Source organism: Lactuca saligna, chromosome 4, assembly GCF_052625555.1.
Source record: "Lactuca saligna cultivar CGN05327 chromosome 4, ASM5262555v1, whole genome shotgun sequence".
Taxonomy (NCBI): Eukaryota; Viridiplantae; Streptophyta; class Magnoliopsida; order Asterales; family Asteraceae; genus Lactuca; species Lactuca saligna.
In genome coordinates, this window is record NC_136420.1 from 333,071,758 (window position 1) to 333,090,233 (window position 18,476).

The 18,476-nt window shown below is 40.9% G+C and overlaps 1 protein-coding gene across 1 annotated transcript; it reads right to left on the minus strand.

The window, feature by feature from the left end:
* Positions 1-1,556: 1,556 nt before the first annotated feature.
* On the minus strand, positions 1,557-3,821 carry LOC145044138 (senescence-associated carboxylesterase 101-like). The gene is made up of 3 exons (XM_078992967.1): positions 3,690-3,821; positions 3,229-3,544; positions 1,557-3,139 (listed from the first exon to the last, which is right to left on the minus strand). The coding sequence occupies exons 1-3, from the start codon at positions 3,704-3,706 to the stop codon at positions 1,787-1,789; spliced, it is 1,686 nt and encodes a 561-aa protein (XP_078849093.1). The 5' UTR covers positions 3,707-3,821; the 3' UTR covers positions 1,557-1,786.
* Between the last annotated feature and the right edge of the window lie 14,655 nt (positions 3,822-18,476).

Below are 18,476 nucleotides of genomic sequence, written 5' to 3' on the forward strand. Positions count from 1 at the left end.
CAGTCAACATCTGAATATGAGATAAGACCACATTAAGGACTATAGTTTATGATCCAAAGAGCCCTATAAGTACCAAAGAATGTATTTAAGAGATGAGAAGCAGGGCTCTATGTGGTTGTGAATGTATAGGCATACTTGTTAAACAACATATGTAATATCAAGTATGGTAAAGGTTTGATATTTGAGAGCACTTACAAGGATTTTTGTAGAGGGTGGTGTCATCTACCACGGGTCTTATACCATCAAACTTGGTTGAGGTATTAGTCGTGGATGTAGGCATGTTTGTGCACCGAAGGACACAATGACATATTTTTGTTGAGACAATAACATGCCATGTTGCTCTCGAGTTACTGCAGTGCCAAGAAAATAGTTCAAAGAGCCCAAATCAAATTTGGCAAACTCTAAACGAAGCGTGGTGATAACCTGTCGAAGAAGACCAGTAGACGAAGCATTCAAGAATTTGGCATCCACGTACAATAGAAAATAGGCTATATGAGTACCCCTAAAATATATAAACTAATAATAATTTGACCGAAATGAGAACAAATCCATACTGTACATCGGAAAATATGTGAAAGGAAATCGGAGGTGTTCGCTTGAGAACATAGATAGATCTCCGAAACAGACAAAGATGATCGGGATGATACGGATCTTGAAAACTGTGGTTCATCCATCTAGAGTGTTGATGCATCTTGACAGTATCCTACAAATAATCATGAATAAATGTGTTATTTGTTGAAAATAGTGCCCATAATTATTTAAAACCAGTTGAAACAGATGTTAATTGGATTATAACATATCAAAGGGATTATAGTTTGGCGGCATCCGGTGTTGCCCCCCTCATTGAGGTTGAGAGTTCAAGTTCCGTCGTGAACATAGGTGAATTTAAGGTGTAATTTAAGAGTAGTTTAGATTTGTCGTTTAAAAAAATATATTAGAACGTGGTTTTATTATACCAAATCATGAGTTTGTGACTTTGTGACACAATACCAGTTTAGCAAACATTAAAGATATTATTATGTTCATTTTGTCATGATATTCGTCTGTTTTTTGTGTTATTAAATCCAATTTGTTGTTTATTACACCATTAAATACTCGCCGATAACTTCTTTTTGGCCGTATATAGTTTATTTCATCATATTATATGGTCATGTTGTGACATTATTAATGCTTAATATAAGGTGTTATTATAATTATTATGAATTACGATTGACTCATGGCTAAAACATAAAAGTTATCGATGAAGTTCTGTTGATAAATGCCAAAAAAAAAATGGAGTTGAGCATATGATATTTTCAATGAGATATAAAAAAATAGTAACTTTCAAGGAATAATATATATCACATTTACAATTTCTACAAGCAATGTATGTTATTTTCCACACATAATAACAATGAACTAATAACTTTTCACCAAATGTACCTACACTTCGTTACCGATGACAGCAATGTACTTCATTTTTACAATATTGTTTACTCAAAAACCGAGATACTTGCATTTTCAACCATTATGGCAATATATATAATTACACATCATGCAACAATTAAACATCAACGTAAATGTAAAATGGTTATCCATTTATGATCTAGGTGGGCAGAACTCAGATTAGAAAGAACAATCACCATATCAAGAGAAAAGCCCCCAACACACTATCCACAACAAAGTTGATTAAAGCATTACGCTTTCACTTTTTTGGTTATTAGCATAATATAATATACTTGCATACAATAAAAGATATACCCAAAATACCTTCGTGGGCTCTGCTGATTAACCACGAACCTCAAACTTATTGGTACTCGGTGTATCTCTCATTATTCATGTATTGAGCAAACTCAGAATTGTACGCAATTCCTTTAAAGGTCTTATAATCACTCCACCACTTCATCAAACTGCTTCCTGCCACGAAAACTTCCGGTGACAATGAGAAATCTTTGATTGCACGTAAAACATCTTCCTCAAAGCGCTTAAGGTTGGTTGTCTTGAGGTTGATTGTAATGTCATCCAAGCCCCCATTCTTCAATTCTCTTAGTGAAATCAACGCCTCCTCTACATGCGCCCAAAAGCAAGAATCCTCGGTAAGACTAGCAGCCTTGGTTTTCTTACCTTTTGGAGTTTGATCGTTGTCATCCAGCTTCGACCAGTTCTCTAATAACATGTAGTGTTTATGTTCTGCTGACTTTGATCTATTATCTATGTAGTTTGTCTTCCCCTTTTTGTAGTAATCCGCTATGTCTAGTGGCTCAACGATCCTTCTGTAGTTGGTTCCACCATAAAGCCAACGTTTACGCAGCTTCGCACCTTCCTTTTGTGGCATTAGCTCCTTTTGTTCAACAATCTTCTTCCAATATTGGTTCAAGATACGTTGATTTCGGATGATTTCTTGTTGGCCTCGGATTTCTTCTATGGTTTTGGTTTCGGCATTCTTGAAGCTATCATAATAACCCCCTCTTGATCTTTGGCCCTTCATATACCATTCCATGTATGTCAAACTTATCTTCATTTCGTTTAGCTTCTTTGTTGGTTCGTATGCATTAACCATCCTCTTTGTCTTGATCATCTTCTCACATTTCTCTTTAGTTTTGGTAATCAGATATTCTGAATCATCTTTTAACAGACCAATTTCCTGAAATTGCAACATGATCCCCGCTGTCAACGGAGTCAAGTTGAATCCACCGAATTCAGAAGGTCCACGATACAAAATCTTCCTTCTGATCAAACGCAATTCGTTGGTATAATCATGCGTTTGGTAGTTTCCACCATTTGATGACGCCATGTCATCAAGAACTGCGAGGATTGTCTCTTGATCTTCAAAAGCGGTGTGCCCACCGGATTCTGTGCAAAAGAGGAAAGTCCCGAAAGGCTTGTATAAAGTCTTCGATGAGAAAACACTAGCAAGAGTATCCGTATTTGCAACCACGTTTAGGAAACATGAACTCCATTGTGGGCGTTCACAGATAGCACTTCGGAGAGTTCCATCACCAAGAAGGGGAGCACCGAAAGTTATGCAAATAGGGCGTTTTGCAGTTTTTAAACCTTTAGATTCTTCCACATCTACAGCATGTTGGTGAAGTAGCGCAAAAAGAATGGCGAGGTATCCCCCAAGACCATGTCCAGTGACGATCAATGGACTGTCTTTATGCTGAAAAACAAATATTAAACAGATAAGAAGAGATAACATAATAGTGGGATTCATTTTGATTTCTAAATCTGCTACAAAAGAAATGGTACCTGTTTTAGGAGCTCCAAAAGCTTGTCAAAATGTTGCTCAAAAAGCTCGATAGCAGCTTTGTTAATGGAGCACTTGGGGTTGACTTTTGTGGAAATGAAGTTCAAGTCTTCGTGGTTTTCTGGTGAAACCAGATCCATCGCACTATTATTAATTAGAATTGAATAATCAGACAAAGAGTTGAAAGCCAAAACATTGAATCCAGAACGAGTTGGGTGAAGTTGATGAGTGGAAGAAGTTTGGGAAATTGCTCGATAAGCATCTTGAATGACATCTGTGCTGCCAAGAAACTTGCCCAGTTCGACTTCACTGCTGAACCTGCAAGTTTTTTCCAATAAAAAACTGATCCATTAATGGCAGTAAATTAACAAAAGCATTTAAAAAAAAAAAAAAAAAAACGAAACCCGTTATCAAGATTCGATGTTGTGATGATTAAACGAGGTTAATATCTATGTAAGCTTACATCTTTTGGTCTTTCATCTTCTTTCTGTATTCTTTTTGAGAAACTTTTGGGTGTGTTTGTTTTAGATGTTGAAGACGATGGAACGAAGCTTTAATTCAGATATTCGTTTTGGTAGGTATGTAACATGTCAAGATATAAGTATTTAAAAGAATCCTTTCTGTGTTGATTTTTAATTGACTGGGAAAAGTCGTGGTGATTGGTTCGATGTTTCAAATTATTAACTTTTTGTAACGTCGACCAAGACTCGATCTGTCCCTACCAAAGTACTAAGTCGTCGCCAATGCCATTGTTCATTTTACACCGAGTATATCTTCTGATTAACAATGACAACTTGGATAATGTGTTTTTGTAAGAGAATAAACCTGAATGATAGGGTGATGATTACTTGGTATTTTTACGTCATTTTGATAGGATCAGGCATAAATGACACCTTTCAAAGCTTGATGGTTGCCTTTTATGTATTTATTGGTAAGGTGTATACAACGTTTTTTTATGATGAATTTTTTACTACATACACATAAAACGATTTGATAGAAAAAGTTAGGTAAACATAAGTTATTCTTACTATGTTCTGTAATTTCACAAATCTACTTTCATTTAATCTTCATTCCTTTACATAAAGACATTTTTTTTTAACATTATTTACCTACACAATATGTTTTTTTTTTTAATTAAAACCCAACAGTAAGGTGTACAAGATTTTTTGCTATGTACCGAGAGTATAAAATTTAAGTTGTATTTAATAAGTCAAAAGGTAGCTTATAGACAAAGTTAATAAAAAACTCCTTAAACATATTTTTTAATGTCCTTTTATGTTATTTACAATATTCAGCTAGCTTATCAATTATTTTTAACAAACGTTATTTTTTACTAGTTAGTTTTTCAGTTATGAGCTAATTTTTCAAATAACAATTATCTTTTCAAATTACCAGTTAGTTTTTTAGCTAGTACGTCAAACATAGCTTAACTTTTTAGGAGTTTTTTTAAAAAAAATCAAATATACCCCTTAATTAATAATAAAAAACATAATATTTTAAATGTCGTTTTATGTTATTTTATATCATTCATCTAACTTATCAGTCTGTTTATTATCAACTAGCTTTTCAACTATCAACTAGTTTTTCAGTTAACAACTAACTTTCTAGGGGAAATCTCCGATAAAGTTCCAATATTTTGGACTAGTTTACGGTTTAATTCCAACTTTAGTTTTTTTTAACAGAATAGTCGCAATATTTTATAATTATAACTTTTTTTCTCAACAGAAAATGACACATTATCATATAAAATTATAATATTGGTACTTTTCTGTTCAAAAAATAAATTTTGGGATAGAACCGTAACCTAACTCAAAATATTGAGACTTTATTGGAAATTTCTCAACTTTTCAGCTAGTGTGTCAAACATAAGTATTAAGTATTGTATGAATATATATATATATATATATATATATATATATATATGTATATATATATATATATATGTGTGTGTGTGTGTGTGTGTTAGGATCTATTTTCTTTCATTTTTACCAAATCGAATAAAATTTTATAATAATAATTTTACATAATATTTATTAATTTTAATAATATAAGAAAAGTCAAAACGATGAGAACAAGGGAACAAAATGTGAAGAGTTGGTGTTTTAATTCCACCATCAACATCTTAATCAATATCAATTCTAATGAGTATTGCATTTTGCAAAAGAAAAAAAATGATACATAAACCCTAGTGGCCAACCGACGTCGACTGGCCTAGAAAAAATACTATCTCCACCCAACAGTGGTAATCAAAGTCACTAATGATTGACTGGGAATGTGACAAAAGGAATAAGGATGGGTGGGAATGGCGATTTACAAAACCGAACAAGGTTAACAAGGAACAAAAAAAGACATGATGAAATACAAAACCAACAAAAGATCAACCTTTACTTTTCAAAAGTGGAAGAGATCTCAACTACTATGTACATAACGAAGTTTCATCAAGCTATAAGTCAAAATATATATGGAGGATGTGTGAAAAACATGGGGTTGTGGTGGATGTGCATATTAGAAGGAAACTCTCTAAGGTGGGAAGAAGATTCTTGTTTGTACGATTCTTACATGTGGAAGCCGATCATGTCTTGGATCGCAAGTTATGTGAAGTATGGATTGGTAATTACCACATTTTTGCTTCAATCGCTCGATTTTCGTGCAAGGAAAATATAGGTAACACAACACGAATGTTTAATTATTTCATGAAAATAAGGACAACAACAAATATGCATAAGGTCGGGGAGGGATGTGCAAAAACTTTTTCTTTTATACTAAAACGGATCAGACTCTGGAACAAGAATACATAGATACATGCAAACAAAAAAAACATTAACTTGTGTTGAGTGATTTTTTTGGTGATCCAGAACTCGGCGTGTGTGGTTCTAGGAAAAGTGAGGGAACTACATGCAATTGAAAACTTATACAAAATCTTTAAAAATGAAGGATTTAAGACGTTTATATATATATTATGTAGGTTGTACTTAGGCAAGGATTGAGTTTAACACTCAATCTGAATGTACTAAATTCAAGAATACTTATGATATCATGTGTTTTTTCATTGATCTCAAGTCGGTGCCAACGACTTTTAGGGACAATGACTACATGATCTGGATGGAGATTCTAAAATATCTCGTGTGTAGCACTCGGTTCCTGGTATGTAATTTATTTTGTTGAACTTTTCATTTTTGGTCTGGGACTCGGCGAGTTGAAGGCGCAACTCGTCGAGTAGGAGTGGTATTGGACGCGGGAATTAAGTGATGGACTCGTCGAGTCCGAGGCCAGACTCGACGAGTAGGCTCTGACTGGACAAACTCTAATCTGAGGGTTTGATGGGTTTTGGTCATAAGACATTCTATGTGCTCATACAAACCCTAAAGCTTGGATCTAGTTTTCTCTATTGTACATGCTTTGAATCCAAGACTATAAACCCTAATTCTAGCATATGGAAATCGATATTAACATATAATTAAGTTTAAGATATTACCTTGATTGTTATGTAGCAATAACAATCCTAATTCCTCCTTGAATTGACTTTGGAATGCTTAGAGTCACAAGTGTCACTCCTCTAATGGCTTACAAACACCAAGAGCAAATGGAGAAGATATGAGGAGAGAGGGGAGGTATTGAATTCGTCCCTAAGAAGCCTTGGGAAGGTCTTACACGAAATCATGTGCCAAGGGGGTTTATATAGGTGTACAAATAGAGTTTCAGTCATTATCCTTATCTAGTTGCTTGCTTACTAAGCAACCCATAAGATAATCCTTGAATCCTTATCATAGTCGAATTCTAAGGCATTATCACCTTAAATTCGTCCATCCTATACTTAGGATAATCCTTACCTTATTTTGTAACTATCACATAATTACAATTCAGCCCCTCTAGTTTAATTAATTACACTTGATCACAAAATTAATTCCTAATTAATTATTGACCAATATTAATTAAACAAATATGATTTCTCCTTTAATATATTATTCTTATAACATATTAATAAATCATAATAACCTTTCTCTCTTTATTTATTTCTCCAATCAAGTTGCTTTGGTGAAGGCAACCCAAAAGGACCATGCACCTATTTAATCATCTTTTAGACACTAATCCAACAGGGTTTGCATCCTATTTAATCATCTTTTTCAGCCACCACTCGTCCTTAATGCTCCCAAAGACCCTCCATAGCAAACCCTACGTGTTTTGGTGCAATATCTAAGGCTTTTGAGTGATTTTTGTGGGTTTTGACCTCAAGGAAGAAGGAAGAGCATAAAAGGATCAAGAGGAGGCTGAAGGATTCGAATTTGGTTCATCATTTGCAGTCTTTGAAAGGTATAAAGTTTGTACCTTACTTCTTTATGTGTTAGATCCCTTTTTGGGGAGGATTTAGGTTTTTTAAGCCATATGAGGTGGCCAACCATGATTGCAAACATGGTTGGGGTTCAAGACTTCGGATCTAAGTCTTGGGAGGAGTCACAAGGCAGATTTGGGTTGCTTTTGCACCCAAGGAAGGCCCATGCAACAAAAGAGCCATTTTAGAGCCTTTTTGGCTCAAAAATCCCATGCACGCACGTAAAGTTCGTAACTTTACGTGCTAGATCGAGCTTAGGAGCTTGGATCTATCATTTGGACAAGTGTTGTACATCAGAAATCGAGGATTTAGAGTGTGGACGTTGTCGACTCGGCGAGTCCGTTCTTGGGACTCGACGAGTCCAAGGCTTTGAATCCCATATATGTTGAGGATTAAAAGACCTTCTTTGGGTGTTAGAAGGCTTGTAGCAGGACAGGAGGAGTGACCCAACGCATTGGACTTAGTCTTAGACCTAGAGTTCATGGGACTCGACGAGTGCTAGAATACACTCGGCAAGTCCAAGGCAATCTTCTTATGTTTGAAGATGAACTCAACGAGTTGTTCATACAACTCGGCGAGTCAAAGTCAGGACTTGTTTATCGGATGAAGGTGAATTCGGCGAGTTGTTCATACAACTCAGCGAGTCGGATGAAGCTTCATTAATGTTCGTAAAGAAGGGGAACTCGTCGATTTGTTGCCAAACTTTACGAGTTGAGTCATGGATAAGGACAAGTAAAAGGTAGGGACTCGACGAGTTGACGGCCCAACTCGGCAAGTCGGGTCAACTGGAAGTTGACTTTGACTTGGACTTGGTTAGGGGTAAAACAGTGATCTTACCCTAAGAGTAGGTATCAGTTTCTGACTAAGTGTTTTGTTGGGATTATAGCTGGAGGATTTCCGGAGCAGCAACAGACAGAGGTTTCCCGCGCAGAATATTAGCAGCTACTCGTACGAGGTGAGTTACCTTCTAGTAGGGGTGGGTCTAAGGCCACAATGTCGGCCCACCAAAGAGGAGGATTTAGAAAGATGGTTGTCTTTGTGATAATTACATGGAATAGTCCCCATTTACCGGTTGAAAGACATCGATGATGATGATTACCGGTTGAAAGATACTGATGATGATTACCGGTTGAAAGATACCGATGGAAGTTACCGGTTGAAAGATACCGACAATATTGTATGGTATGTGGTATGATGGGGGAACTCACTAAGCTTTGTGCTTACGGTTTCAGTTTTGGTTTTTGGTACCTCTTTGTCTAAGGGGAAGGATCCGGTAGCATAGCATCGCATCACACACACACACACACATGATTCTGCATCGGACTTTCTGGGATTGTACTCTGATTTTCATTATTTTTGATGACATGGTTTGGGACACAACATTATGATTTTGTAATGTGTTGCTTTACTGACAATGTTATGGTAAAATATTTTAAAAATTACTAATCCAAAAATGAAATTTTCGGGCTTGAATTTTGGGATGTTACTAGTTGGTATCAGAGCCCTGGTTTGAGGGATTCTGACACACCCTCGGGGGTTTCTGGACTCAAACCGAGGGAATAAAAGATTTTTACAAGGAAAATGGTTTTCTAAAATCTAAAAGGGAAGGATTTTAAGAAAGATGAGGTGTGTGATGCATTCGATCGGTCGGGCTCAAGTAAGTTTTCCCCAAGGTAACCATACTTGCTATGTTATGTTATATGGTTTTGATTCAGAAAACTACATGCTAGAATAGGACTAAGGATCTAGGAGGATGCCTTGTGTGCCTGATATATGATTCTCAGAATTGCATGCTAGTTAGGGCTAATGGTCTAGGGAGGATGCCTTATATGCCTGTTATATGAGCTGTATGTTATGACTGTTTAGTCAGCAGTAGGATGGACTGTGTAGGTTATGCCTGGTTTGGTTACCCAATACACGAATACAGCTTGCTTTGTGTTATGGGGGTTCTGGTCATCTTCAACTAGCTAAGGAACGGATATGTAACAGTATCTGCAAGTTAGTTAGGGGAGGTGGTGGGGACTCCTAGTGCAGCTGATGGCGGAGGGTAGGTCGGAGAGTACCTAGGATGAGGTCAGTGGAAAGGGTAACGGTAAAAGGGGCTTGGTGAAGTCGAAACAATCCTTGAAGAAAGTACAGGTAGATGTGGAAGGTAGCATGGGCATGTACTACTAAAAGCAGAGGACCTGTACTCGAATCAAGGAGGGCCTAGACGAAACCTGGAAACTTGGAAGGTGTGTGAGACCTCTAAAAAGTATATGTGACCCTGACATTCGTATGTTATTTTCAGAATGGTGGTCACGCGGCATGTAGCAGGAGGTTTAGGATCTGGGTCAGGATCGGGCTCGGGTGCAGGATCCGAGCATGTGGATGATGGTTTACGCGAGTTCATCACGTTCGATATCACGAGGGGTATCCTTGATGCAACGCCAGTTATCTTCGGGTCGATCAAGGAAGGGATCATTGAGCTGATGGAGGATCGCCTCAGGGAGTTCAGGAGTGATATGGCGGCCAGCCAGTCAGCATCACGCATACTATCCTTTAAGGACTTCAAAGGGAGTGGTGCGTCGGATTTCCATGGGGTGAAAGACCCCATTGTTTCTAGGAGATGGATCACAGACATCGAGTCTGCGCAGCTGAAGAGCTTCTGCCCGGAAGGGTCAAAGGTCTGTTTCGTTGCTGGGTGTTTGAGAGATAGGGCCAGAGATTGGTGGGAGTCGGTTGGCGACTCTCTGGGAGCCTCAGTTGTTGAGGCTATGACCTGGTCAGACTTTGTGACTAGATTTAGGGTGGAGTTTGCACCAGCTGTGGAGATTCAGCAGTTGGCCAAGGAGTTCTTGGACATGAGACAGACTACGGAGATTGTGGCGGAGATCACCGCCAAGTTCCGGGAGAGGTCATTGTTGGTGCCCTAGTATGCGGGTGATAAGGACATGAAGAGGACCCGCTACCATGACATGCTACGAGCTGACATCCGAGAGCATGTCAATTTCTCAACTTGCCTTACCTTGGATTTCATGATTGCCAGGGATAGGGAGAGGGAGATTGATCTGGAGCACATCCGGAAGAGGAAGGCAGCGGAGGGGATGACGATGGGGGCTTCAAGGAAGAAGCCCAAGGAATCCGATGGTACGCCGAAAGGCCAGTCAAGGCGAGACCGCTGTGGGAAATGCGGTCGGTCACACGAGGGAGCTTGTCGCACTGGGCCGGGTTCAGGTTGCTATAAGTATGGCAAGGTTGGGCCTTTTAGCAGATATTGTATTGCCCCTACTCCTGAGATTCAGATATCTTACCTGATCTGCTTTCTTTGTAATCAGAAGGGCCATAAAAAGGCCAATTTCCCTAGATTGACAACAGCCGCAACGGCGCCGACTCCAGCGATAGCATGGGTTGTGGATGGCACTAAGTCCAAGTTAGAGGCTCAAGTGGTTCGGAGCCGAGCATTTCAGCTAACAGCCGAGGAGTCATGCACTGCACCCGATGTGGTGACGGGTATGATTTCTTATTTTATGCTTTCATGTTATGTTGTTGTGATTTTGATATATTATGTGCCTTGCTTAGGATCGTTCCATGTGAACGGTATCCCAGTTCAGGTGTTGTTTGATTTGGGTGCCACTCGATCATTTGTCTCTCTTACGCTTAGCAAGAAGTTTCCGGAGTCTTCGGGCATGTTGGATTGCCCTCTAGAGGTCGAGATTACGGACGACCGGTCGGTACGAGCGTCAGAGGTCTACCGGGATTGTGTTTTGAGGCTGTTCGAGGAACGTTAGTTGGTGGACTTGGTTCCCATACCTTTATGGGGGAACAAGGTTATTATTGGTATCGATTGGCTGAGCCTCAATGGGGCAATGATCGACTGCGCACAACAGTTAGTACGGATTAGGACCCCTAGTGGGGGAGAGCTGGTGGTTCAGGGCGAAAGGCCACAACAAGGACCATCCTTATGTTCAACGGCAAGGCCTAGGCGCTACCTCCAGCAGGGTTGTGCAGGTTATGTCGCCTACGTTATGGATACCTGGGAGGCGGGTAGGGCGACGGTGGGCAATGTGCCCGTAGTACGGGAGTTTGAGGACGTATTCCCTGAGGAGTTTCTCGGGGTACCTCCGGAGAGATAGGTGGAATTCAAAATCGACCTGGTCCCTGGTGCGACTCCGATAGCCAAGGAACCATATCGGTTGGCTCCTCCTGAGATGTAGGAGTTGTCTACATAGCTGCAAGAGTTGTTAGACAAGGGATTCATTAGACCGAACAGTTCACCCTGGGGAGCCTTGATTCAGTTTGTGAAGAAGAAGGACGGGTCGCATTGGATGTGTATAGATTATCGGGAGCGGAATAAGGTGATGGTGAAGAAACGTTACCCACTCCCGAGGATCGATGATCTCTTTGACCAGCTACAGGGAGCATCTTGGTTCTCCAAGATTGATTTGCGTTCAGGGTATCACCAGATGAGGGTCAGAGAGGAGGATGTGCAGAAGACTGCCTCGGACCCGTTATGGTCACTATGAGTTTGTGGTGATGCCTTTCGGGCTCACCAATGCTCCTGTCGCGTTCATGGATCTCATGAACCGTATATGCGGGACGATGTTGGATTGGTCTATGATAGTTTTCATCGATGACATCTTGGTCTATTCTAAGACGCGGGAGGAGCACGAGGAGCATCTGCGAGAGGTTCTGGAGACCTTGAGAAGGGAGAACTTGTATGCTAAGTTCTCCAAGTGTGAGTTTTGGTTGCGTGAGGTGCAGTTTCTTGGGCACCTTGTCAACCAGAACGGGATTTCGATAGATCCGGCCAAAGTGGAGGTCGTGATGAGATGGGAGGTTCAGAGGTCTCCATCTGAGATTCGAAGTTTCCTAGGATTAGTCGGCTAGTATTGGAGATTCATTCAAGATTTCTCCAATATAGCCGTACCCCTGACCACGCTAACGAGGAAATTCATGGTCTTTCGTTGGGGGCCTGAGCAGCAGGCTGCATTCAAGACCTTCAGATAGAGATTGTGCGATTCGCCAATCTTAACCCTGCCAGAGGGCATGGAGGATTTTGTCATGTATTGTGATGCGTCCATCTCGGGTTTGGGCACAGTATTGATGCAGAGAGGGCATGTCATTGCTTACACTTCGAGGCAGCTGAAGCCTCACAAGGCGAACTACCCGACGCATGATTTGGAGTTGGGGGCTGTTGTGTTCGCCCTCAAGATTTGGTGTTATTACCTCTATGGGGTTCGTTGTACGATTTACACGAACCACAAGAGCCTGAGGTATCTCATGAACCAACCAAATCTGAATATGAGGCAGCGTTAGTGCCTTGATGTGGTAAAGGATTATAACTGTGAGATCCTCTACCACCCGGGAAAGTCCAATATGGTGGCCGACGCGCTTAACCACAAGGCAGCGCCGATCAGGGATATCTGTCTGAGGATGACAGTGGTAACTCCGCTATTGGAGCGGATTCGGGAGGCCCGACAGGAGGCTATGAAGGAGGAACATCGGAAGAGCGAGCGAATTGTGGGGCAGGTTTCCTCTTTCGACTATGACAGCCGGGGATTACTGACACTACACCGTAGGGTGTGGGTACCGTACCACGGGGGTGTGCGCCAGGTTTTGATGGTAGAGGCGCACAAATATCAATTCTCCATTCATCCCGGGGCGACGAAGATGTATAGGGATCTTCGCCTGGACTATAGGTGGCCCTGCATGAAGCGGGATGTAGCATGTTACGTGGAGTGGTGCTTGACCTGCAGGAAGTTCAAAGCCGAGCACCAGAGACCACACGGCAAGATGCATTCGTTGGATATTCCGATGTGGAAATGGGAGGACATTACGATGGATTTGATCACAAAGCTTCCCAGGAGATCGCGAGGGGTGGATTCGATTTGGGTCATCGTCGATCGACTGACCAAGAGCCCTCATTTTATTCCGATTCAGGAGAGCATCTCGGCCGAGAAGCTGGCCGACATCTATATCAGGGAGGTGGTTGTGCAGCACGGAGTGCCAGTGTCGGTGATTTCAGACAGAGATGTTCGGTTCACTTCCAGGTTTTGGAAAAAGTTTCATGACGCGCTGGGTACTCATCTGCATTTTAGCACCACCTTCCACCCGCAAACAGGTGATCAGAGTGAGCGAACCATCCAGACTTTGGAGGATATGTTGCGGGCGTATGTCTTAGACTTCGGATGTAGTTGGGATACTTACCTTCCGTTGGTTGAATTCTCATACAACAATAGTTATCACGCGAGTATCGATCGTCCTACCTTCCAGATGTTGTACGGGAGGAAGTTCAGGACCCCGATATGTTGGGGCGAGCTTGGCCAGAGGGTTATGGGGAGCACCGAAGTAGTGCTCAAGATGATAGAGAGGATTCAGCAAGTCTGGAGTACGCTTCAGACTGCTCAGAGCCGGCAGAAAAGTTATGCTGATAAGCGCCGATCGGACCTGGAGTTCCAAGTCGGGGATATGGTTCTCCTGAAGGTGTCGCCATGGAAAGGCATCATCCGATTCAGGAAACGGGGCAAGTTAGGCCCCAGGTACATTAGATCATTCAGGGTCTTAGCCAGAGTGGGCAAGGTGGCGTATAGGCTGGATCTACCAGCCGAACTCAACCAGATCAACAGCACCTTCCACGTCTCCCAGCTGCGGAAGTGCCTGGTGGACGACTCAGCAGTGGTATCCTTAGAGGATATTCAGGTCGATGACGGCCTGAATTATTAAGCGGCTAGTGGTGATCCTCGACCAGAAGTCGAAGGATCTGAGGAACAAGAGGGTGGAGCTAGTGAAGGTGCAACGGCAGCACCGAAAGGGCTCAGAGTGGACTTGGGAACCGGTAGATGAGATGATGGAGCATTACCCGGAACTTTTCCAGGAACAGGCTGTAGACTTCGAGGACGAAGTCTGAAATAACTGGGGAGATTTGTAGCAATCAGTTCCTGGTATGTAATTTATATTGTTGAACTTTGCATTTTTGGTCTGGGACTCGGCGAGTTGAAGGCCCAACTCTTCGAGTGGGAGTGGGATTGGATGCGGGAATTAAGTGATGGACTCGTCGAGTCCGAGGCCATACTCGACGAGTAGGCTCTAACTGGACAAAACCCTAATATGAGGGTTTGCACCTTATTTAATCATCTCTTTCAGCCACCACTCGTCCCTAATGCTCCCAAAGACCCTCCATAGCAAACCCTAAGTGTTTTGGTGCAAGATCTAAGGCTTTTGAGTGATTTTTGTGGGTTTTGACCTCAAGGAAGAAAGAAGAGCATAGAAGGATCAAGAGGAGACTGAAGGATTCGAGTTTGGTTCATCATTTGCAGTCTTTGAAAGGTATAAAGTCTGTACCTTGTTTGTTTATTTGTTAGATCCCTTTTCTGGAGGATTTAGAGCTTTTAACCCATATGAGGTGGCCAACCATGATTCCAAACATGGTTGGGGTTCAAGACTTTGGATCTAAGTCTTGGGAGGAGTCACAAGGCAGATTTGGGTTGCTTTTGCACCCAAGGAAGGCCCATGCAATAAAAGAGCCATTTTAGAGCCTTTTTGGATCAAAAGTCCCATGCACGCACGTAAAGTTCGTAAATTTACGTGCTAGATCGATCTTAGGAGCTTGGATCTATCATTTGGACAAGTGTTGTACATCAGAAATCGAGGATTTAGAGTGTGGACATTGTCGACTCGGCGAATCTGTTCATGGGACTCGACGAGTCCAAGGCTTTGAGTCCCATATCTGTTGAGGGTCAAAAGAACTTCGTTGGGTGTTAGAAGGGTTGTAGCAGGACAGGAGGAGTGACCCGACGCATTGGACTTAGTTTTAGACCTAGAGTTCATGGGACTCGACGAGTGCTAGAACAGACTCGGCGAGTCCAAGGCAATCTTCTTATGTTTGAAGATGAACTCGACGAGTTGTTCATACAACTCGGCGAGTCGGATGAAGGTTCATTGATGTTTGTAAAGAAGGGGAACTCGTCGAGTCGTTGCCTAACTCGACGAATTGAGTCATGGATAAGGACAAGTAAAGGGTAGGGACTCAACTAGCTGACGGCCCAACTCGGCGAGTCGGGTCAACTGGAAGTTGACTTTGACTTGGACTTGGTTAGGGGTAAAACAGTGATCTTACCCTAAGAGTAGGTATCAGTTTCTGACTAAGTGTTTTGTAGGGATTATAGCCGGAGGATTTCCGGAGCAGCAGCAGACAAAGGTTTCCCGCGCACAATATCAGCAGCTACTTGTACGAGGTGAGTTACCTTCCAGTAGGGGTGGGTCTAAGGCCACAATGCCAGCCCACCAAAGAGGATATTTTAGAAAGATGATTGTCTTTGTGATAATTATCTTGGTCTAGTTATGTGCTTTAGTCGTGAGATTTATCTGTATGACATGTTATATGTATAGTAGGGATCAGTTTCCCTGACAGTGTTGGGTCAAAATATGGTTTATACTTTACTTTTCTGGACAATTATATTTTTGTGTAATATTTATGAATTTATGGCCTAGTTTACGGTTGAGTTTACGGCCGTAAACACCTTACGGCCGTAAACTCATTTACGGCCCATGTGTGTCCGGACCATATTCAAGTATAAATAGAGGTGTTAGGGTGAGGAGTAGAGATTGATGAACCCTAGAGAGTTTACGGCCAGAGAGACAGAAGCTTTTATGTGTGTGTGAATCTTTTGTATCCGGATCTTCATTCATATCAATACATACAAAGATTCATATTATTCTTCTTCTCCTGCTCTTCTACTTGATCTGAAATCATCCATTTGATTGGGATTCCGCACCATCAAACGGATCTGACTGATACACAGGCAAATTAGGGACTTACGATTGGTATCAGAGCCAAGTTGTATCAGTCAATTTTGTCAGATTTGGGGCATTATTTGATCTTATTTTCGAAATATTTTTGTGTTTTTGGATAGATCTCGCAAAAATAAGGGGGGGGGGGGTTGTTCTTCGTGTTTTTCATAAAAAAAAAAAAAAGGTTTTTGATCGAGTTTTTGAGCTTTAAAGACGAAAAATCGGTGTTTTTGGTCCGAGTTTGCAGCCGGCGGCTAGGGTTTCGGAGGTTCACGGCCCAGAGTTTATGACCCAAAGTTCACGTTCCGAGCTTGCGGCTAAAAGTTTACAGCGTCGGCTTGCGGTCAGCGCCTTGCAGCCTCGCATCAAAAGTCGAAGCGAAATTTGGGGGTACCGGGATTCGAACCCGGGTCTCCTCCATAGAAGACCAGCGTCTTACCAGTTGATCTACATTGCCACATGCATCTTCCCTCTCATTTTTTTTTCATAAACACTCCCTGTCGCGCCACTTTTCCTATTTTGACACTTTTAACCCAAAACTCAAATCCTTTTAATTCTAAATTTTTTTTCATCCAAAATAAAAAATAATAATAATAAAAAATAAATAAATAAAATTATATTTTAATTTTTTTTTACTTTTATTTTTCTACTTTTGACCTTAAATTTTGACTTTGATTTCCAAGTTTGACCTTTGACTTTAAACTTTGACTTTCTTGTTTTACTTTTAAATTTTCAAATTTAGCTTTTCGGTTTGACTTTTAAGTTTGACTTTTTCAAATTTGACTTTTTTGGTTAATTTTTTTTTTAAATTTGACTTTTAAGGTTGACTTTTGAGGTTTATAATCAAAGGGTTTGACTTTTAAGTTTGATTTTAGCTTCTAGTTGTGCTTTTAATTGGTTTTAAGGTCTACGAGAGAGTTGAAAACATGAAAGAGAGGCGTCAGGATATGTTAAGACAAAATTTCAACATTTTCGATTATATCCCTGGAGAAACCCTCGAAACTCAGTTGCAGCGATTTACCACACTCACTACTGAGATGAATATTGTTGGGATCTTTTTCACCAAATCTGAGATAAACAAAAGGCTATTGAATTCACTTCCAAAATCGGGATATGAATTTAGCTGTCATCAAGAAGACAAAAGATCTCAATCGTCTTAGTATTGATGAAGTAATTGAAGAGCTTGACGCTTTAAAGAGTTTTGTAAACCTCCCGGTCAATGAAGTGTCATGTTCTCATTCATGTGAAGTTTCATGTTCTCAATCATGTGAAGATACGATTAAATTTCTTCGGGATCAAATTGATTTATTTAAAAGAGAAGTTGAGGACCTGACATATGAAGGATATCAACTCAGGAAAAGACAGAAACCCCTGAAGGCTGAGTTGGAAGTAAAAACCAAGGACTTTAGGAACCTTCAGGAAGAGTACAGCAACAAGTGTGAAAATTATGATTATGTTAAGAGTCAACTTGCTGCTGTAACTGAAGAACATGACGCTTTAAAAATTAAGTGTCGAAAAATTGATGTCAGTTTCAAAAATTATACTGCGTCAAGTCAGACAGTTGAGTCCTTATATGAAACCCAATTAAAATTCAAAGAAAATAAAAACAACAGTCTAGGGTATGATAGTGTACCTCCTCCTTATAATCATAACTACACTTCCATCCCTATGACACAGGACGAAACTGACAGGGAGCCACATCTTCGATATGGCAAATGAGCTGGATTTGTGTCAGGAAGAGTTATTAATGTTGAAAATACTGATGTTTCTGTTACATGTGCAGGCAAAGTAACAGAGGATGAGAACAAGGAGAGTTCTTCTGAACAAACAAACGACCCCTTGAACTCTGAATATGTTGCTTCTAATCAACCTCCCGTTGGTAAATACAGGCCACCATTTCAAGCTAAACAGAGTGCCTGTTGCAATTGTGCGTGTGGAAAAAGCAAGAGACAAGGCAAGGATATGCCACCAGGGGCAGGAAGAGACAACTCCCCAGTGAAGAAAATGACATGTTTTCACTGTGGAACACCTGGACACATTGCCAGAAACTGTCCTAATCGCACGTATGTTCCCTACTACGCACAAGGATGGAAAAACGCACCAAGTGGGAGATACTTCAAAAGAAACCCTTCCAGGTCACATTCAGAC

Excerpts from the sequence above, each read along its gene's own strand:
- LOC145044138 (XM_078992967.1), bottom strand. Across the intron at positions 3,140-3,228 it reads TTTTGGAGCTCCTAAAACAG|CATAAAGACAGTCCATTGAT; the intron begins GTACCATTTCTT and ends TTTGTTTTTCAG.